This window comes from Ruditapes philippinarum, unplaced genomic scaffold (assembly GCF_026571515.1).
Source record: "Ruditapes philippinarum isolate M1 unplaced genomic scaffold, ASM2657151v2 ctg2114_1_1_1_1, whole genome shotgun sequence".
NCBI classification, from domain to species: domain Eukaryota; kingdom Metazoa; phylum Mollusca; class Bivalvia; order Venerida; family Veneridae; genus Ruditapes; species Ruditapes philippinarum.
The window spans coordinates 312,397-336,384 of NW_026859460.1; the positions used below are offsets into that span (position 1 = coordinate 312,397).

Below are 23,988 nucleotides of genomic sequence, written 5' to 3' on the forward strand. Positions count from 1 at the left end.
GGTCTAATTCTTGTATTTAACTCTCATGCATCCAGATTGAATATGCTTGCTGCTTCACCTTGAGAGATCCATGTTTAATGAAATCCACTCAAGTCAAATACAAGTTCCAAATATTCTGACATAAAATAATATTATTGTTCCAAACTCTTCATGATGAAAATGTACTAAAATTGTATCTGCTAGGAATGGTCAATATATAAAAAACAAAAACGTGGTTTTTTTTATTAAATTTACTAAAATATAACCAGTGTGTAGAAATATAACAGAATATAAAATGTGTAAATCTATGGAAAAACAAAACACAACTTGTGTAAATTATAAGGTATCAAAATATACAAAAAAGTCATATATACATGTATGTGTGTATATTTTAAGAGTTTAAACATGTATCACAATAAATATTAAACAGTGTACTTATTAAAGACAAAAAGTGTATAATTTCAATATGAAAATTGCATTTGCTTGCAGAACATTTTTTAACAAGCAATTATCATAGTATTGCAAGCAATCCATAAGTCCCCTACCGGTTAGAACCCCATCAGCATTCTGAAGGGCCATTGGCCATTCACTAATGTTTAAATTTTTCTCTATTTTAAGTAAATTTGTTGGAAAAGTTCTTTAAAAGTGATCACAGGAAAAAGTTTTTATGAACAGAACAGACGGACTGAAAGACACTCTAAAGTTAATATTTGAAACATCCCTGTTACCAAAATATAACATTTTAAAAAGCAAAATTATTAAAGAGGAGAACTCTGGAATTAAAGATGCAATTTCATAAAAATTTTCAGCTCTTTTTGACTAATCACAAATATTGTTATATTTGCCATGTTTTAAGCCTATTTTTTGCCAAGGCAACTGATATTTTTTCAAACTAGGAAGAACAGATAAGACATGCATACTCTCAAGACTGCCATCTACCCATATGTCAAGTTTCATAAAAATATTTCCAGTACTTTTTGAGTTATCACTGGATTCAGTTTATGTGTAAAATTTGCCATATTTTCAGTCTATGTGTTGCCATAGCAACCAGAATTTTCAACAGAGGAAGAAAAGAAAAAGACGTGTATAATCACCAGACTGCCATCTACACATATTACAAGTTTCATAAAAATATTTCTATTACTTTGTGCGTTAACACTGGATCCAGTTTATGTGTAAAAATTGCCATATTTTCAGTCTATTTGTTGCCATAGCAACCAGAATTTTCAACATAGGAAGAAAAGAAAAAGTTGTGCATAATCTCCAGACTGCCATCTACCCATATTTCAAGTTTCATAAAAATATTTCCAGTACTTTTTGCGTTATCACTGGATCCAGTTTATGTGTAAAATTTGCCATATTTTCAGCCTATTTGTTGCCATAGCAACCAGAATTTTCAACATAGGAAGAAAAGAAAAAGACATGCATAATCTCCATACTGCCATCTATCCATATATCAAGTTTCATAAAAATATTTTCAGTACTTTTCAAGTTATCGCGGGATCCAGTTTTGTGGACGGACGGACGGACGGACGTACCAATTTTTCAGGTTTATGAGCTATTTCTATTGTTCTTTTCTTTTGTTTCCTTGTGGGCTAACTATTGTTTCCTTATGAGCTAACTATTATTTACGGAATGAATTCCTTTGTTCTCTTTTGTCCCATTGTACCGTTAGTTAGCTCATATACCTAAAATGTTTGTGCGGACAGACGGACGGAGGGTAAACCTAAAGTCCCCTCCGGTAAACCGGTAGGGGACTAATAAACTGTATTAAAACTTGAATATGAGAAGAAAATAGTACATTTACATATTGCAAGAGTAAAAGCAAATGAATGAATTCTAAACATATATATGCCACATATGTTTTGCTATCTCTAACACATTTTACTATGCTTTGGAATATTTTGTGTTGCAGAATAACAATAGATTTACAAATGAACACTTCAAACATGTGTTTCAAAAGAACCTGAACAAAATTGCAGTAGAAGATTTATATAAAAGAAAAATTTGACAATTAACTCTTAGCTACTAGGGATATCTCATGTACATTGTAAAGTCATACAGACCTGTAGCTACATGTGCACAAATTTCTGTAACAGACTTGTGCAATCCATGTAAAATAATCTTTACTGTCCTGTAAGGAATTTCAACAATCATTTTTAGCTCGACTTTTTTTTTTTGAAAAAAAAAGTAGAGGTATTGTTGTAGTCAGGTCCGCCGTCCGAAAACTTGTACCTGGATCATAACTTTTTTATTTCTTGGTGTATTGTCTTCATACTTGGCCACAACAACCCTTGGGACAAGACCTTTCAGTAGACCACACTAACCTTGACCTTCATCCATAAATGACCTTGACCTTCAAGGTTAAAAGTCCAATTTTTGCTTGTTCATGCTGTTATTGGCTGTAACTTTGTTATTTTTGAATGGATTGTCTTCAAACTTGAACATAATAATCTTCAAGGATATCCCTTAAAAAATAACCAGTCAGACCTTGACCTTCACTCATCAATGGCCTTGACTTTGAAGGTCAAATGATTGAAATTTTCATTTTTTTGGCTATTATTGGCTGTAACTTTGTTATTTTTGAATGGATTGTCTTGAAACTTGAACATAATAATCTTCAAAGATAACTGTTAAAAATATACCGAAAGACCTTGACCTTCACTCATTAATGACATTGTCTTTGAAGGTCATATTATTGAAATTTTCATTGTTTTGGCGGTAACTGACTGTAACTTTGCTATTATTGAAGGGATAAACTTCATATTATAACAGAACATTCTTAAGGACCAGACCTTGTTGTTTATCTAACCCAAATTTGGTTGGGCTCTTTAATGACCTTGACCTTGAAGGTTATATTACTGAATTTTCTCAGATTTGTGCATTTATTGGTGTGTGTGTATATATAATATATATATATATATCATGTATAGTATATGTATTATATATATATATAAATGTGTGTGTGTATATATATATATATATATATATATATATATATATATATATATATATATATATATATATATATATATATATATATATATAATTATATATATATATATATACATATGCATGTATATATATATATATATATTATATATATATAACATATATAATATATATATATGCATGATTATATATACATGCATATTATATATATATATATATATATATATATATATATATACATACATATATATATATATATATTATATGTACATATATATATATATATATATATATATATAAATATATATTTTATATATATTTTTTTATATATATACATGCATATATATATATATATATGCATGTATATATGTATATACACACATGTATATATATATATATATATATATATAAATTGCGTCATTGTTTCTATTTTTAGAAATTGCGTCATTTTTTTCTATTTTTTGAAATTGCGTCATTGTTTCTATTTTTAGAAATTGCGTCATTGTTTCTATTTTTAGAAATTGCGTCATATTTTACTATTTTAAGAAATTGCGTCATTGTTTCTATTTTTAGAAATTGCGTCATTTTTTTCTATTTTTAGAAATTGCGTCATTGTTTCTATTTTTAGAAATTGCGTCATTTTTTTCTATTTTTAGAAATTGCGTCATTTTTTCTATTTTGAGAAATTGGGTCATTTTTTTCTATTATTAGAAATTGCGTCATTTTTTTCTATTTTTAAGAAATTGTGTCATTTTTTTTCTATTTTTAGAAATTGTTGCTATTTTTAGAAATTGCGTCATTTTTTCTTATTTTTAGAAATTGCGTCATTTTTTCTATTTTTAGAAATTGCGTCATTTTTTATTTTTAAAAATTGCGTCATGTTGCTATTTTAAGAAATTGCGTACTGTTGCTATTTTTAGAAATATGCTTAATGTTTCTATTCATATATATATACAAAATATATAAACAAAACTAATGTGACAAGACAGACCAACTAAATTTATAAAAAGGAAACGTTAATATATGTTCAAACCTTTCTATGTTTGCATTTAGAAAAAGTAAAAAGTCGAGCGTTGCCCCCGCCCGGCGGTGGCTCTTGTTATTTATGTCCTGTGCAGAACCTCTAATATTTAAAGTTAACAGATCAAGAAAAGAACACAAAAGACTTGAAATATATGTACATGTGTATCTGCCAAACTGTTTAGTCATAAATACAAAAATTACATGGAAATAGAATGCCATTATAGTATGTAATGTAAAAAATGTAAAAAAAAGCAGTTAAATTGTTACAACAAGAGGGCCATGATGGCACTGAAATCACTCACCTGTATATAGGCCCCTGGGCCAAGGCCAATTTAAAACCAAGGGCTTTTATTTGAACAAACTTGGTAGACACCCATGAGAAGATGTTTCGTGATAAATATCTAAGTTCTAGCTCTTTAGGGTTTTTATAAGAATATTTTAAAAGTTTTTGCTATATACATATAGGGTAAAACAAAGACCCCCCTGAGAGGGGCAAATTTTGACCCTAGGGCTTTCATTTCAACAAACTTGGTAGACACTCACTAGAAGCTTTTTCATGCTTAGTATCTTAACTCTAGCTCTTTGGGTTTTTTATAAGAAGACTTTTTAAGTTTTTACAATACACATAAATAAAATATGGGGTGGGGCCAATTTTAAGCCAAGGGCCCTTATTTGAACAAACTTGGTAGACACCCATTAGAAGATGTTGTATGCTAAATATCTTGGCTCTAACTCTTTGGGGTTTTTAAAAAAAGATTTCTAAGCTGCAGCTATTATAGTTTTTGAAAAGAAGATTTTTTTAAGATTTTACTATATACAAAAAAGGAAAATCAATGACCCCCCGGCGGGGCCAATTTTGACCCTAGGGCATTTATTTGAACAAACTTGGTAGACACCAACTAGAAAATGTTTCATGCTTAATATCTAAGCTCAAGCTATATTGTTTTTTTAAAAGAAGATATTTTAAGTTTTTACTATATACAAATAAGGACAATCAATGACCCCCACAGGGCGGGGCCAATTTTGACCCCAGAGCATTTATTTAAACAAACTTGGTAGACACTGACTAGATGGTGTTTAATGCCAAATATTTAAGCTCTAGCTTTTTCAGTTTTCTAAAAGCAGATTTTTTTTTTTTTCTTTCGGTTGCGAGTTCTGCTTGGAATTAAATTCTTGGTTGACTACCAAAGGAACATTCCTATGAAGTTTGGTTGAAATTGGCTTAGCGGTTTATGAGGAGTAAAAGTACGGACGCCGAACAAAAAGCGATAACAAAAGCTCACCACATGTGAGCTAAAAATCTAAGAAATATAATCTAAAATAAATTTATATGACTAACAAAAGATGAGATCATCAATGACAAAAAAGTTGAGCATCTGTAAACATCTAAGTAAAAAAGGGCATAAGTCACTATAAATAACAATTTATCATAAAACTATATAAGAAAAATAAAACAAGTACACTAAGTAAATTAGATGGACAGAATATAGATTTGCCTTGAGATGCTATCTTTAATAAACTTGTCCATCTTTAAGTCTGGACATAACTTTCCTGTGGTGACCATGATCAGATGGCAGTGATGTGCTGGCTGATCTTGGTCTATTAGCTGTCAGCAGGTAAAGGGTTAAAGGAACTCCACTGAGGTTTTTGGACATGTTGGGATTGGAAATAATTTTTCTGAGGTAAATGCTCCATTTGATATAGGTTCAATAACATGTGTGCAAAATTTCAAATCAATCGCTCACTCTGTTTTCTCAGAATAATTATTCTTAAATTGTGAAAAATGACCCAAAATTGAAAAGGACTGCAACACATTTTTCTCAAACAAGGCTAAGAATGGCACAAAATATTAGTTTTAATTTTCTTCTGAGTATATTTCTTAATAATTGTGTGCATATTTTTCTCTGTTAAGTGCCCAAGTTTATCTATTAAGGAAATTCAAATTAAGTTTTTAGGCTTTTGGACTTCAGTGGAGGTCCTTTAAGAAATAATGAAAAAAATAACAAATAATGAATTTATAACATCTAATACAACTAATTCTTACAGCATATACTAAATAGTAAAATTCAACAATGAAGACAAATTTACATTAACCCTGAGTAAAGAATTTCAAATCAGCAATTTATTACTTCAAGTAAAACAAGTTAGACTATTGCCAAGCAATAAATCTTCTATCAAAAAAAGGTCTCCTAACACTAGATAGAACCAAAAATCAAATAAAGTTTTTTAATAAAGTTTTTTGATAAAAACTTTAAGTATTTCAAAATATAAATTTACATTTATATAAAAAAATTGATTAAATGCTGTTACTTTATAAGGTAAGTACAATTTTAGAATATTTTTGATATCAGTAACAGATTAATAACTTTGTAAACCAATGGTTAGGACTATGGGACATAACATTGGCACTGACCTTTTGTTTCTCAAAATCAAGCATGTTTAAATTGAACACCTTTAGACAGTTAAAAGTATAACATAATTTATACAATATTTCAAGTCTATTGCCACAGCAACAAATTTTTTCAACATAAAAATAATGTGCATAATCTCAATATAAGTCTCTATCCATCTTCAAGTTTCATGAAAATATTCTGAGTACTTTTAAAATTATGTAAAGATCCAATTTTTTGTAGATTGACAGATATATAGAATGTAAAGATCCTGTTTTTGTAGATTGGCAGACAAATGGACTGCAAACCTAGAGTCCCAATACCTTGCTGGTTAGGGTACTAATAGCTACTTGTTCCACTGAAAAATAACTGAAAATGATATGGCTTTAAAAATGTCATGGAAGATAAAAAATCAAGAGAACAAACAATTGGCTATATAATTGTATTATTATGGCTGTGAAAAATTAATATTATATTATTATATTACATTAATAGTATTATAATTCGAGGGTAGATCGCAAAACCATTGTAAGTCCTTTATTTCATACAAGGAACTGCAGTTTTGAGGTCAACCCTCCAATTGGATCATGTAGCCTTATTTTAAACTAAAGAGTCCTACAGGTTAAACTATAAAAACAACTTGTGAAATAACAAAAATGATAACTTGCTGCAATATTGTTATTTGTAAGTCACAACAACAAAACTAACATCTGTTCTGATATGCTACAACATATATTTGAGGTATCAACTGAGAACAAGGCATACTATAAGTTAGACCTTCATTTACATGATTAGAATTTCATATCTTGAAAGAATTTATTATTTCAAACATGATTTCAATCTACACAGATGTAGGAAAGTTATTTGAAAAAGTGCCACTCACTTAAATGTGAAGAGATTTTGGTCTTGTCACAGAAGTGAAAACATTTGAATAACCCTGACTTGAAGTTCCCTTACTTAGCATATTCAGAGATTTTTTAGTGATTACTGTTATAAAGGTATGTCTTGTTGACAGCATTATAATATATTAAGTTGAATATGCAACTTTACTTATAATAAGTTAAAGGGATTTCACTGAGGTTTTTTAAAATGCGGGACTGGAAATAACTTTTCAATATTTAAAACTGCTCCATTTGATGTAAGTCTAGACAAAAAAACTTGTGTGCTAAATTTCAGATTTCTGGCCCACTCTGTTTCTATCATAGTGAAAAATTACACTTTACATTCAAATCGGGATAAGAATAGCAAAAAAACACAATGATGAGTATGTCTTTTTGTTTTAAATGCCCCAGCTGATCTATGTAAGAAATTAAAATTTTATGTTTTTAAGATTTTGGACCTCAGTAGAGTTCCTTTAACACTTTTGTTAACTAAAAATTTGGCTGTAAAGTGCTGATGCATACTTAGTAAAAGTGGAAGGTGTTGTACATAAACTTAAATGAAAATATTCAACTTAAACAGCATGCTATGCTTTTGGACCCTTTCTTAGATTTTTGACTACTAAAAGCCAGCACCACAGCCTGTGCCTGTGGAGTCAAGGACACTGCCTTAGTTTTCCCTGCCATTACATTGCACAATGATTGATTGGGTTTTAAAATGGCAACATCGGAGATACCCTCTGGGACATAAGCAATGCTTTCAAGTTTAGGACATAGATCTACAGCGTTGATCTGACAGTTGGCTGGGAATGTAGCAATTGATACAAGTCTGTTGTAGTCCCATAACACCAGTTGTTTATCCCGGGATACAGTCACAATAAACTTTCCCAAGCTATCAAACTTGATGTTGTTCACAAAATCCAAATGTCTTGTTAACTTGAACCTGAAATGGTAGATTATTATTACAAAAAAAAAAAATAAAGTTTTGTTTTTACTTTTTACATTCATGTAATAACTTTATTAAATCTTTAGCCCTGTGGGTTTTTGAGCTATAAATGATTCTCATATATCTGCCCACAATAATCCACAAAAAAAGGTACATTAACCCTTTATTTCTATGGGTATGTAGGGATATATTGTAGTTCTTGGGCCTTTGCAATTTGAAATTATGGTATAAGAAAGCAATATCACCTTTTAAAAATCCTATTCCAGATACTAAAATCAAAACATAAGAGCAATGTGAATGTAGAGTTTTTAGAATAGCTTTATGCATCATTCCCGCACTTTTATGGTACATTTGTATCGGCATAATTCTAGGCTTAATTTGTAGAAAAAAACTTTACATTTACTTGATCAAAGTATCACTTGAAATTGTTAAAGATTGATTTGCTTGAATTGACAGACTTCATTGTCTGTTAAGACTCTAAACCATAAGACAAAATGCCATCCACTGCACTTTGATCCAAATCATTTAAGCAACTTGTATATTACTGAAAACAATTATAAACATACAGTTGTTTATGGCATAGTCTTTACATAAAAATAAAAATGGTATAAATTATTGTTCACATACTTGCATGATCCATCCAGCATAGACCAGACATAAATAGACCTATACCCAGATGACAACACAACCTGACTGTCTGGAGAAAACACCATGGCTACAGCAGACGACTTTTGTTGAAAGCGGTAAGTATAGTGTCCATCCATTGTTACTACACGAACGGCTCCATCAGTGGAACTCATTGCAGCATATTTATCATCTGGACTGATTTCACAGCATACTGCTCCAGTCATCATCGTGTCCATCTTGTTGGGATCTATTTCAGGACTGTTGTCTGGATCTAGTATATTTACTATGACAGGAAAGTCAAACATACTTGATACCACCTATATATATAGAGAAAAACTTCTTAAGACTAGTAAATACACATACCTTTAGCGAGGAGTTTTAGTAAAATATAAAGTATGATTCCACAATGTAAAAACCTGCCAATCACTGGCCTGAATTTTGTATCATATACTCCTGCTCCTTATTGAATCTATAAAATGGTATGACACAGCTCTTTTTTACATCTAAATGCACCTAATTATACATGTGTCACGTTTGTTAAAACAGAGGCAAGGTTCAACAAGGTATACATAATTCTCAATATTCTAAGGGTATGTGATATACTGAAGACAGGCTTGTATAGATTATGTATTAAATTAATTGGGAATAAAAAAAAACTTAGTTCAGATCTTCATATGTTTAAGTAGGGTAACACTATATAGGTGCTTGTTTTAATCACATGATACCAGTCCACAATCATCTAATATCCTATGTTTAGACAACATTTTGGATTATCTAGCAAGTTTCTATAATAAATGCTCACAGTCCACATATCTCATACTAAAAAAATATGCTTGGGAAAATAATGTTCTTTTCAGCTACTCTGTTTCGAAAAAAAGTCCAGCTATTATGCTCGCTGTGTGGTCATTGTTGTTGTGCAAAAACTTAAATGTAGCCCATTATTCAAATATTTAGAAATGAATCAACAACAAACTTGCCATATTAATTTATCATGAAAAGGTGCAGTTGGAAAACAAGAGACATCATCCTGTGAAAGCCATATTTTTAGAGTAATGCCCCTTTTTAACTAAAATTTTTTATTATTTCAATTAATATTTTACTTATAAATGTAACATCAAATGTAGACTTAATTTAAAATTTAAGTATGATAATTCAAAAACATATAAGTAAAAAAGAAAATTATCTTACAAATGTGCCTGTACTATCTATTGCCACACAGTAGAAGGAATACAACAGCTCAAAGTCTTTGATAATCTCCCCTAAAGTAGAATAATAATGTTACAATTCATTTTAGTTTTATTCCAGAACCTAAGATTAAAACCATAAGCAAAAGGTCCTTTAGTGTCTACATCATTATCTTGATTGAAATGTAGAGAAAACATTCAAAAATGGTTGGCCATTTTAAACTCATGGTCATGTTTATAAATAGTTTAAGTATAGGGCATTTATTTGATAACCTAACATGTCAAATATCTCATAGTTACAGAGTAATTAATAAACAACAAAAACCTAAAATGTTTCCTATTTTAACCCTTAACCTGCTGGAATCAAAAGTAATCAGCTTTTGCCACCAGTATAGAGCCAGGCCAGCCTGTAAATCCATGCAGTCTAACCAGGCTCTATACTGTTGGCAGCTCAATTTTTGTATTTTGATATTGAAATCCCTTGAACTTTGAAAAGATTGTTTCAAATTCAAATCAGGACAAAAATATAGCAGGTTATAGGTTAATTTATGAGGCAGGCCACCTCGTTATAAAGGTCACCCTATAAATAAGGACCAATCTTTGACAATTTTTCATTGATTAAATAAAACAGAATAACCTCCAAATGAAGACTGTTTGTACATAAGACCATGTTTAATATCTCTTTTGGATGGCCTTTGTTTACAGGTTTGAATATGCATAAATTTTGAAAGAATCTTTAGTTGATCTGTCAAAATTTGTGGGTAAATATGTAAGCTAAACAATACATCATGTCTTCATATAAATTCAATTTAGTGCTAACTTGAGCTACAAAAAATATACCATCATTTCACTGCAGAAATTAAAAACAACAAATTACAACAAACTATGTACAATCAAAATCAGTAAAATAAATCAAAAATACTCTTAATTCTAAATTTCTTGAAAAAAGCCACAAGGATAAGTAAAAGATTTTCATCTTAGAACATTGTAGTAAAAGAGCAAGTTCTATGGAGTAATACCAGTTTCTATGTTCCACACACGACCTTTCGCCTCCATACCAGCTGAACCTACCACTAGCTTGTTGTTGCTTTCTGCCATACAAGAAATTTTCCCTCTAGCTTCTAACTTCAACTGATTCTGAGCTAAATGTAATAAACTATCATGATTATGATATGTACAGAATAATTTTTTTGATATATTTTTGAGTCAATATCATAATAACAGTAAATCCCTTCCTTTTGAAATCATTAAAAACAAAGTAAATAATTTTGAACAAAGATATCAGAGATTTAATTTACAAGGAAAAGGTCAATAAAATACTGATTAACATGCCAACTTTGCATTACTTTGAATTTATTTTGTATATGGAATTTTTAGACAAATTGTTTACTGGACATATATCAAAGTGAAATAATTGTATACAAAGAAAAATATTAATATGAAAATTTCAAATATTGATATAATAGCTCTTGATAAAATAGCTCAATTCCTGCTTACAGGGCTAAAACTTAACCTTTCTATTACACACGTCATGTTAACTTACACAACAAATCCTCTACGTGTACTTTTTTTTTCCCTGCTACTATCATAAATCTACCATTTTTTGATAACTTCATACGCTGTATGTAGCCAATGTCCAGGTCAGTAGAAATCTTGACCTCTGCCATATCTACATCATACAGTTGTAATTTACCATTGTCTGTACCTACATACAAACTGTCACCAAACCTGAAATAAATAAACTTTTAATTAAAGGGACTCCATTGAGGTTTTTTTTACTTGAAATAATTTTTTTGTTTGAGATCAATAATCCATTTGATGTATGTCTAGACAAATAGCTTGCGTGCAAAATTTCAGATAATTCACTCACTCTATTTTGCCAGAATAATTATTCTTATTGTGAAAAATGACCTAAAATTGAAAAGCGTTGCAATGCCTTTTACTTAAATCTGGCTAAGAATATCATAAAATTATGAATTTCAATTCATTTCCGAGTTTATATCTTATTTTTGTACTGCACATAGTTCAGTTTTAAGCGTGGCAGTTTATCTATGTAAGAAATTTATATTTTATGTTTTAGGCTTATGAACCACATTTGAGTCCCTTTAAGGCTTGACAGTATTGTCAATTCATATAATCCATATGACTTTGCATGTTTAAGTTTACATAAACATCTGTGCATTATGAATCATTTACAGTATCACCCCCCTGCAATACCGCAATTTTAGACTTTTTCCCCTTTAATGAGTCTAAAAATAGACATACAATAAAATTATCCTGGTATGCATCTAAAAATTAGAGTTTTGTGAATATACAGGTCTGGATTTGACTTGACCTTTATCAAAATTTGTTGAAATACAATCTCTAGCACTAAAAAAAAATTCTGACTCAGTTGATATAAAGATAAGCAATAGAGTTTTCATAATACATGTATTGTGATTCCTACATTATGTTGGATATAAAAGTAAATATCTGTCTAGTGTCTGGTCATAGAACAAAATGATACCCCTTGAAAGTTACATCTTTAGTATATATGTATCATTTCTAACTTTTTGCAAATTCTATACTCTACAAATCATTACTTGAAAAAGAATTGTTGATAGATTCCTATGTGATTTAGTATGAACATTTACATTTTTGTATATGATAAATAATAATAATTTGTTCTAGAGCATTTTATTATCTGCTATATAAACATATACACATATACTCGTCATGTATCTCATACTTGACAACAACTCCTATATATAATTCTTTCGTGGTTTGTTGTTATGTCCAATACTATCAACATAATTATCTATTGTAATACAGACCTTCCATTATAGACTAACCCACTTTAAAACTCTATAAAGAATTTCAACATACCTGTTGAAAGCAAGACACGTAGTCACAGGTCTGCTGTCAATATCTTCATATTTGTAATGAGCGACTACCTCAACAAGGTCCACTGATTTCTCCTCCTCACCTATATGATTTGGTAAACCCTGAATGAAACTATTGGGTGAGCTGGTAGCCAGCTTTTGTTCTATGGTAGACAACTCTGAGTGAAACTGTCCTAAAATGGATTTTAAATCCCAAACCTGAAAAGAGAGTGTTTTATCTTCTGAATACTTCACAATCTGATAAATCAGTACATACATGTATAAGCATTTTCATTTTCTCATCTGCCATAAGCACAGTGTCACTTTTTCCATATACATGTTTATCAAAATAGGAGTATAAGGCAAATTTACATGCATACATATCAAATATAAGTGCACATTTAGCCCAAGAGTTAAATTGAAAATCAATTTTCTGCATGATCTTTAACCTGGTTTGAGTGAAAAATTTTGCAGCACTAATAATTTGGTCATTTTGTACAATAAAAATATTTTAGAAATAGTATATCCCAAACATGCGATAAAATCATATCACAAGGGCGTAGCCCTAGTGAATCTATAATGATGTGCATGCCAACAACAAACAGTGATTTTATCAAGCAATAAAATCACCAATTTGGATATATTATTTCTTAAATATTTTTATTGTGCAAAATGACCAAATTGAGTGTTGCAAAATAAACCGAGTGTAAAGAATGATCAGAAATATTTTACTAATCCAAACCCACATCAATTGGAACACACTTCTGAAAGAAACATTTACATCTTCATGTAAAAAAACTACAGTAAAGTCCCTTTGAGTCTCTTTTTTTTCATTCTACATTACCTCTAACACATGTTTTCTTGTGCTTAATTATGTCACATGCGACAATAATATTAAATATCAATATTAAACATAATATTCAAGTTCTCAGAAATATCATAATATGAGAAAACAATGTATTATAAAAGATTAATGAATTTTACTACACATACTTTAACTGTATTATCCCTTGAGACAGTAAGCATTATGTCCAAACTGCTGGGAATAATCATTTCTGTGATTGGCTGATTGTGACCAATCAGAATGTGTATAACAACAGCATCATCAAGGGGTTTAATCACTTGACCTAAAGTAGAACAAATAGAAAGTGTAGCAATAGATAATACAAGTTGATAAAATATCAACAAATAAAAACAAAACATTTGTAATGTCATGGGGGATATTCAGGAACTTAAATTAACATGAAATTAAATGTCAGTACTTACTTAACAGTAATTAGAAATGAAAATGTAATCAGCAAAGTCAAACAAAAGATGGTGATTTTAATTAATTAGATTATAATACAGCACATTCCACCTAACATTGACAAAATCTTTGACTAAAATAAAAGTAAATGTTTAATACAAAAAAAACTAGAACTGCCACTGCCATGGCGTGAATACCCCCGCATACCACTTTGTCAGAATCAACAGTGGCCATTTAAAGCTCAAGGAAAACCTCCCTGCCAAATCTGAGGTTACTTACCCAGTGCATTGCTAAGTTATGTATTCTACATGCTTAAAATGTGAAAATCAATACACTGCGGACAGGCATTCTTAAGCATTTGAGCAGACAAGCTTATTATATTAAAATCCCTGTGACCTTGACTTTTGACATAGTCACCTTAAAATCAAAAGGGGTCATCTACTAGTTATAAATAACCTCAATACTAAATATGAAGAATGTTGACCAAAGCATTCTTAAGCAATTGAGCGGACAAGCTTTTTTTTAGTCAAGGCCCCTGTGACCTTGACCTTTGACCCAGTGACCTCAAAATCAATAGGGATCATCTACTAACCATGATCAATCTAAATAACAATTATCAAGACTGTGGGTCAAAGGAATCTTAAGCTATTGGGCGGACAAGCTTTTAGAAGTCAAGGCCCCTGTTACCTTGACCCTTGACCCAGTGACCTCAAAATCAATAGGGATCATCAACTAACCATGACCAATCTAAAAACCAAATATGAACACTGTGGGTCAAAGGAAACTTAAGTTATTAGGCGGACAAGCTTCTTGAAGTCAAGGCCCCTGTGACCTTGACCTTTGATCCAGTGACCTCAAAATCAATTGGGATCATCTACTAACCATGACCAATCTAAATACCAAATATGAACACTGTGGGTCAAAGGAATCTTAAGTTATTGGGGGGACAAGCTTTTTGAAGTCAAGGCCCCTGTGACCTTGACCTTTGACCCAGTGACCTCAAAATCAATAGGGAACATCTACTTACCATGACCAATCTAAATACCAAATATGAAGACTGTGGGTCAAAGGAATCTTAAGTTATTGGGCAGACAAGGAAAAACTGACGGACGGCCAGAAGGCCAGACGGCCGGACGGGGCGACGGCCGGACGGACAAGCTGATTCCAGTATACCCCCCTTACAACTTTGTTGTGCGGGGGTATAATAAAAGTAAATGTTAAATACAAAAACAAAACACATGATAGACCGTCTTAAATTAAGATAATTACATCAGGCATAAACACTTTAATGTATTCTGATAATGCTTAAAACTGCATTTAATTATAAAAATTGAAATTTCATGACACCCCTCATCACCTTTACCTATCAAGATCATTATAAGAGCATCTTTGGATTTATTTTGCAATATGAATTTGGTTCTTGATTCTTAATACCAGTATAAAGGCAATACATGTTCTACTAACACAAAAATATTCATAATACCTGCATAAAGAATAGTGACTTTATTATCGTTCCAATAACAAATAGCATAGTACAGATCATTAAATCCGAACACCTGACCTCCAGAATGAGGACCTTTATACACTTCTGGAGACTTCCCACACCTCCTTCCAGAACCAATGTTTACAAATTCAGGATATTTATTTTCTATCCCATTTATAACTCCAGTATCTTGGTAGAAAATAAAGACATACTCTTCTGACGGATGGAGCAACCACCTTTCAATACTGTATGTTTCATTTATGGCAATCTCATGCTTCATCTTTCCTTCTACCAGGTCATAAATGACAAGAGTCCCTCCCAGCTTGTAGCCCGATTTTTTTGTAACAAGAAGATTTTTACCAGTAATCAATGTGCACCTATTAACATCTATTGAAGTGTCTATGTCATACATTTTTTTCTTTGTTTTCAAGTCAAATACACAAATGGTACTGTCTTTCCCACCACCAAAATATGTTGATTCCACTTTATCTGTTGATACAAGGAAATTTTCATCAGGGGACATAATCATTGCAGTCACATCTTTTTCATGAAGCTTGGCAGTAAAGAATGATTGAAGTTTGGAGTTCTTATCTCTTTTGTATAAAGTTATCTCATTTCCTGAAGAAAACAATGACAACATAGAATCATTATAAGAAACTTATATTGTGAACATTTAACATACATTTAAACAAAACCTTCAGATCACTTAGGGCCTAATGTAAGCACTCTTTCTGAAACCTTAGCCTACTGGTGGCAACAGATTCTACCCATGTGACTGTGCCATCTGATCATGGTCTGCACTGTCCAACACTTAGTCAGTGCATATTTTAAAAATTTACCTCAAAATGATGAATGGTTTTGTCAAGACTGAAAGATGGACAAGTCCATTTATGATATTTAGGGTGGTAAAGGTTCAGCAAGAAATTGAAGCATTATGAACATTACATTAGCAGAAACTTTGATCTGACTAAATTATTATGTGTTAAAAATGTCACTTAACTTCCTTTTCCTGATATTAGAAAATGATACCATAAAATTTGCTTTACATAACAAATGTTGGTATTTGAACAAAAATCTACCTGTTGAACATGCTATAATCCTACCGCTGTTGGACACTGCAATACAGTTTGGTTTGGGGTCAAAGGTCACTGGTGTGGCAGATGATGATTCATACAACCTTTCCTCAGATTCTGGATCATATGGATCCTTTTTTGTGTACACATCAAGTAGTAAATACCTGAAGAAAATACAACAGTCTTTATTTATCTTACATTCTAATACCCTCTGAAGGGATAGGATTGTTGAGTGCAATAAAGTATGATATATGCAAAGCAAAATGGCATTCAATATTATCTGCCCCTTATGCATCTCAAGTTTGAAAGTGAGTAAGTACTCCATGTTTAAAGTAAATATCTTTGACAGTTTTTGAGAAACAACAAAAGATTTCACCTTGAAATTCAAAGTCATAAAAGGGACGTAACTGAGAAAAAAATGATTACGTTACTTGCAAATTAAACAAGAGGGCCATGATGGCCCGAAGTCGCTCACCTGTATATAGGCCCCTGGAGCAGAGCCAGTTTAAATCGGGCAGGGCTTTTATTTGAACAAACTTGGCAGACAACCATTAGAAGATGTTTCATGCTAAACATCTAAGGTCTTAGTCCGTACATTTTCCATGAATTTCCATGAAAACTTCCGGAATTTTCATGGAAATTGCCAACTCTGGATAATTCGGACTAGTTTTCCGGAGTTGTTCAAAGAAAACTGAAAAAGAAATCGCGAATTTTCATGTACTTTCTCCATGAATTTCCAGAGCTTTTTTCATAAAACTTTTCCGGAGTTTTCCATGAAAATGTTCCGGAGTCTTCAAAGCAACTCTGGAAATTGTTCTGCTAAAATGACATTCTACTCCGGAAAAAATGTTCCAGAGTGACTCTGGAAAATGTTCCGGAGTTACTCTGGAAAATGTTCCGGAGTTACTCTGGAAAATGTTCCGGAGCCGCTGTGAAGAAAGTTCCGCAGTTAAAAATAGGATATGGGGTAAGATGCCATTAGCCTTGAAATAATTCTGGAAATACTATGGAATTCACTCTGGAACATTTTGGGATTACTGAAATGATGGTTGCATACTAAAATCAAATGACCTTTTAATTTGCATTTAATATGTTTTTATTAGCAAATCCAAAAAAGCACTCTAGTCGTCAAGAATTCAAACACATATAGTAATTTGCACATTTCACAATTATTTCTAAGTCAGAGAATTTTATTCAAACAAATGTAATTTAACATCCATCTAGTACACATGTATATATCCTTCACTTCACATGATGCAACATCTTCTTGACTTGTGGTGTGACCTCTCTGATGGATACTGAAAAATATGAATTAATTGTATATAAATACATGTACTTGTGTTATATGCACAATGTCAATATAATTAGTATTGTTTAAACAGGATTGATAAAAAACATGAAAGGGTGAAAAAAGTTAAGATGGAAAACTTTCAATCAGAACATCAGCACAGAGTTATCAAGTAAATACCATGCTTTGATGAAAATAATTTTTTTTGGTCAAAATCAACATTATGATAAACTTGTGTCAATTATTTCCCTGCTTTTCCTATATCTATGTAATGACAACTTTATGTAATGGCAGTTTAAATTACTCAATGATCTTCACAAGTACTTAGTTACCACTGAAAGTTTGAGATGTGTTCAGTGGAGTCAGAATAGAGATGTGTTCTAACAATAATATATGCATAAAACATGAAGAACAACATTTTGTTCAGTGTTTGGAAAATAGCGTGCATTTATATGAAAACATGTTACTTTGACTTTTTTCAACAGAACAAACTAAATCATTACCAGGATAGTTCTGTAAGCATTCTGTATTCAACAGTACATTTATCACTTTTCCCTCATCTGATATCCTTTGAGAGGAAACATCTCATGTGACTCCAAGACTTGAAAGTTTGCAACCTAATATGTTGAAAAAATAAACATATGTACATGAGTAACAAGAAATTACAATTAAGGCATATGAATTTTATTAAATGTGAATTTGGAAATTCATTGCTTGATATGGAATCTGTTTCAAAAATATTTTGAATGGAAAATTATAATCTCTGATTTAAAATTTCCCGCCATTATTTAAAAATGAAAAAGATTTTGTTAACTATTAATATTGAAAAATTACATGTATGTAGAAATACAATCACTAAAACAGTGTATACTTGCAAAGAAAGTTTGAAAAAACTAAAATAATAAGTGTTAAAAAATAAAAATACATTTGTACTTACTGTTAGAAATGGTTATATATACATGTAGTTCCCTCCATTTTAACTGAATCATGAAATACACATGTTTAAAAGTTCATATTTTCAGAAAACTTTTGTAAATTTGTCCAGTTTAAACTCATTTGATTTTAATATCCAATGCTCAAACATAATTTTTCAAGTTATAACTTTTAAGCAGTTAGGCACTAATAAACATTATCTTTCAATGCTTCTGTTCAAATGACCCGCCTGGAAGGAGTGTTCTGACCTGTGATTTGTTCTGCAAGGGTATTAAGTTACTTGGGAACTACAGTGTAATATAGTATGTTGTAAACCTGCTTTACCTCTTTCTATTCTCTTATATCAGATAGGTGAGTTTAACTTTGGTGTTTATGAAAACAGTGGGTTCCACTTGAGGGGTCATAAATATTTACATTGTGGCTGATGCTGATTTGAATGTTCCAGAAATTAATCACTATACATAAGTTACTTCTACACAGGATGAATATATACTTCAATAGAGATACATAATAAATTTATCATCAATTTATAAAGAAACATACATTTTGTAAGTGCATAACAATTACATTTGTTCTTAAATTTAACTTAGTGTTTCTCTTTAATTGTGTATTTATTTTTTCTAACTGAGGGTAATATATAATAATAATGAGCCACTCAGATCTGAGGCTTGATATGAGAGACCTTGAAAATAATGAGAGTTAAATGAAAAAATACCTTAATGCATTTTCAATGCCAAAGTGTGGCAATGGAGTTGCATGTTTTTTTTTATTTTATTTTTTTTTTTTTTTTTTTTTTTTTTGCAATAAAAAAAGAAACAGTTGAGCTCTTGAAGGGCTTATAACGGTTTCATTTTGTTTAACTATAAGTGTTTATTTTGCTAACTGCTACTTTTAATTACAATGAGTACACATGTATGACTAATCTCAATGCTAAGTAATTAAATTCATTTGTTCTTGCTGTTTCAACAATTTACAATTGTGTCAATGCCATATTTTAAATTGTCTTTATTTTCATTATGTCTTAAAACCAGAAAACTGTCTTATATTAAAAAGACTATTTATGCCTACTTAGGAAAAAATATTAAAGTTAAATGTATTAAGTGAAGTATATGTAAATGCAGAAATCAAATGAAAATTTCCTAAGTCCAAAACTTTCTCAAAAATGACTAAGTGTTTTCCAGAGTAAAACTCCTTGAAAATTGTCTAAGTGTTAACTTTCCAGAGTTTCCAGAACTGTTTCATGGTTATTTCTTTGATGAAAAAGTCAAGTTCCAGAGTTCTCCATGAAAATTGTTCCAGAGTACTCTGTAAATACTGTGGAAAAAAGCTTGTTCCCATGAAAATTCATGGAAATTCATGGAAAATCAGTTATTTTCCAGAGTTTTTCCAGAAAGACTGTGGAAAATCTACAGACGGGAAGCTCGTTGGGTTTTTCAAAAGAAGATTTTTAAAGTTTTTTCTTTAAACATATAGTTAAAAACAATGACACCCCTGGGGTAGGGCCAGTTTTGACCCCCACATACTAGAAAATGTTTCATGCTTAATATCTAAACTCTAGCTATTCGGGTTTTTTTCAAAGAAGATTTTTAAGTCTTTGCTTAAACACATATAAAGAAAATCAATGTCCCCCAGAGCGGGGCCAATTTTGACCCCAGGGCTTTTATTTGAACAAACTTTGTAGACACTCACTAGAAGATGCTTCATGCTTAATATCTAAACTCTAGCTATTTGAGTTTTTTCAAAGAAGATTTTTTAAGTTTTTGCTATACACATAATTATAAGGAAAATAAATAACTCCCGGGTGGGGCCAATTTTGACCCCAGGCTTTTATTTGAACAAACTTTGTAGACATCCATTAGAACATGTTTCATGCTAAATATCTTAGCTCTAGCTCTTTGGGTTCTTTAAAAGAAGATTTTTAAGTTTTTACTATATGCATATAGAGAAAATCAATGACCCCCTGGGGCGGGGCCAATTTTGACCCCAGGGCTTTTATTTGAACAAACTTGGAAGACACCCATTGGAAGATGTTTCATGCAAAATAACTAGCTCTAGCTCTTTGGGTTCTTTAAAAGAAGATTTTTAAGTTTTTACTCTATATATATAGGGAAAATCAATGACCCCTTGGGCGGAGCCAATTTTGACCCCAGGGCTTTTATTTGAACAAACTTGGTAGACACCCATTAAAAGATGTTTCATGCTAAATATCTTAGCTCTGGCTCTTTCAGTTATTTAAAAGAAGATTTTTTTAAGTTTTTACTATATGCATATAGGGAAAATCAAAGACCCCCTGGGGCGGGGCCAATTTTGACCCCAGGGCTTTTATTTGAACAAACTTGGTAGACAACCATTAGAACATGTTTCATGCTAAATATCTTAGCTCTAGCTCTTTCAGTTATTTAAAAGAAGATTTTTTTAAGTTTTTACTATATGCATATAGGGAAAATCAAAGACCCCCTGGGGCGGGGCCAATTTTGACCCCAGGGCTTTTATTTGAACAAACTTGGTAGACAACCATTAGAACATGTTTCATGCTAAATATCTTAGCTCTAGCTCTTTGTGTTATTTAAAAGAAGATGTTTTAAGTTTTTACTATATGCATGTAGGGAAAATCAAAGACCCCCTGGGGTGGGGCCAATTTTGACCCTAGGGCTTTTATTTGAACAAACTTGGTAGACACTCACTAGAAGATGTTTCCAGCCAAATATCTAACCTGTAGCCTTTACAAATTCAGAGAAGTAGATTTTTTTTAGGTTTTACAATATACATATAAGGAAAAACCTATGACCCCCCAGGGCGGGACCCATTTTAATTCTAGGAACAAAATTTGAACAACTTTGGTTTTGGACCTATAGATGATACCATAGACCAAATATCAAAGCTCTAGGCCATTTACTTTCAGACCAGAAGATTTTTCAAGTTTTCACTATACATGTATGTATGTATATAATGAAAATCAATGACCCCCGAGGGCGAGGCCAATTTTGACCCGAGGGCCATTATTTGAAGAATCTTGGTAGAGGTCTACCACACAATGTTTCATGCCAAATATCTAATCTGTAGCCTTTGCCAAATCAGAGAAGAAGATTTTTTTAGATTTTACTATATACATATAAGGAAAAACCTATGACCCCCCGGGGCGTGGCCAATTTTGACACTAGGGACAAAATTTGAACAACTTTGGTAGAGGACCCATAGATGATACCATATACCAAAAATCAAAGCTCTGGCCCATGTACTTTCAGACAAGAAGATTTTTTAATTTTGTGTTTTTTGAAATCCTTTTCTGGCCATTGGTTTCAGAGGAGATGTTGATTATGTTAAAAGTTGACGACGCACGACGACGCACGACAGACACAGGGCCATCACAATAGCCCACCCTGAGCATTGCTCAGGTGAGCTAAAAATTGCATGAGTTTTACAAGTATAAAGTGATTTACTTTGACAGTTTTTGAGAAACTGACCTTATTATAGTAAGACGTGTAAATAACCAGAATGGTTTAAATGACTAAATCACTACAGCGCTGTTGAATTACATATATGAAAACAAGAGCTGTCACCCAAGTGACGAATGCCCCTGAAAAAGTTTCTTAAGCATGCAGGTATTATGAAAAGAAAAGAGAATGAAAGTAAGCAATTGCTGAATATTGTTCTTTGTATTATTGTACCTGTAATCTCTAATTGTGATAGCATAAACCTTCAAAATATATGTGTGACCTTGACCTTTGAAGAAGGGACATGATTCCTGGATGCAACAAAATGTTGTTATGATCTAGACATTTGTGCTAAATTATTTTAAAATCCCTCAATGCATGACAAAGTTACAGTCTGGACATGCTTATTGTGTAAGTGGAGACAGATGGACATGAGCCTTAGCCGAGACACATTGTCTTGATGTGGTAGACATTTGTGCCAAGTTATTTCAAAATCCCTCAATGCGTGACAAAGTTACAGTCCGGAAATGAATGTCTATCTTCAAACTCTTCTCGAGAGAATGAGTACCTTCAAATTATAAGTGTGACCTTGACCTTGAAGGTGGACATGGGTCTTTGACAGGACATGTTGTCTTGATGTGGTAGACATTTATGCCTAGTTTTTTTAAAATCCATTGATGCATGACAAAGTTACAGCCCAGACATGAATGTGTGTACCTATAAACTCTAATTGTGATAAAGTGAACTTCAAAATGGTAGTGTGACCTTGACCTTTGAGGTAGGGACGTGATTATTGGACGCAACACATCGTCTTGATCTTGTAGACATTTATGCCTAGTTATTTTAAAATCATTCAATGTATGACAAAGTTACAGTCCAGACACGAATGTGTGTACCTATTTACTCTAATTGCGATAATAATAAACTTCATATGATAGAGTGACCTTGACCTTTGAGGTAGGGAAATGGTTCTTGGACATGACACATCGTCTTGATGTGGTAGACATTTGTGCCAAGTTATTTCAAAATCCCTCAATGTATGACAAAGTTACAGTCCGGACACGAATGAAGTGGGGGAGCACAGACGGACAGACAGACGGTGCGATTATGTTATGCCTCCCTTCCGGAGCATAAAAATATGTGTGTACCTATTCTCTCCAACAAATTTGACGTTTCTCAAATATACATTGACATCATCTGTTGTTATACAAGAACCGTTGTCATGGAGATCAAATATACAAATCTGATCAGGCTTCGCACCATGTTGTGTGACAACATACAACTGCATGGTGTCTTCACGTAGATAGGTACCGTTATAATATTTATCTCTTGTCTCTGAAATAATATATCATATTACACTGCAACATACGTGTATGTATAATATGAATTTTCATTTGGCAATTTGATTTTACATTACAGTACATGGCTGCTTAACAATTATGCAGCATTATAATAAAATATTATTTATAAGGACTTTAGACATGTAATATGGCTATGTACAGATAGTTCTGGCTTCCATTACTTTATATGTCGTTTTAATTTTGACGTTGTGCAACAGGTCTAGCAGTATGATAAAACCTGTTTGCTGAAGTCTCTCTAGCTATGTACAGACAATTGTATAAGATTAAAACTGTTCATATTGAACCATATAAACAATAATCTCTTTGATCAAACATTCTAGCAATACACAT

At 31.7% G+C, this 23,988-nt stretch overlaps 1 protein-coding gene and 1 long non-coding RNA gene across 3 annotated transcripts in view; both read right to left on the reverse strand.

The window, feature by feature from the left end:
• Nucleotides 1-3,713: 3,713 nt before the first annotated feature.
• Nucleotides 3,714-23,988, reverse strand: part of LOC132756577 (uncharacterized) — a 34,521-nt gene continuing 14,246 nt past the window's right edge. For both annotated transcript variants that reach the window (XM_060747684.1, XM_060747683.1), the window contains 10 exons: nt 23,446-23,632; nt 16,649-16,806; nt 15,570-16,187; nt 13,834-13,967; nt 12,845-13,059; nt 11,523-11,707; nt 10,999-11,121; nt 9,984-10,054; nt 8,796-9,112; nt 3,714-8,165 (listed from right to left, as the gene is read on the reverse strand). In XM_060747684.1, the coding sequence (XP_060603667.1) occupies nt 7,793-8,165; nt 8,796-9,112; nt 9,984-10,054; nt 10,999-11,121; nt 11,523-11,707; nt 12,845-13,059; nt 13,834-13,967; nt 15,570-16,187; nt 16,649-16,806; nt 23,446-23,632 (2,381 nt within the window). In that variant the 3' untranslated portion in view covers nt 3,714-7,792. The remainder of the gene's footprint in view (nt 8,166-8,795; nt 9,113-9,983; nt 10,055-10,998; nt 11,122-11,522; nt 11,708-12,844; nt 13,060-13,833; nt 13,968-15,569; nt 16,188-16,648; nt 16,807-23,445; nt 23,633-23,988) is intronic.
• LOC132756579 (uncharacterized) lies at nt 16,826-19,371 on the reverse strand. Its single transcript, XR_009629345.1, has 3 exons — nt 18,868-19,371; nt 18,434-18,547; nt 16,826-17,940 (listed from the first exon to the last, which is right to left on the reverse strand). It is a non-coding gene; the product is annotated as an uncharacterized LOC132756579 (long non-coding RNA).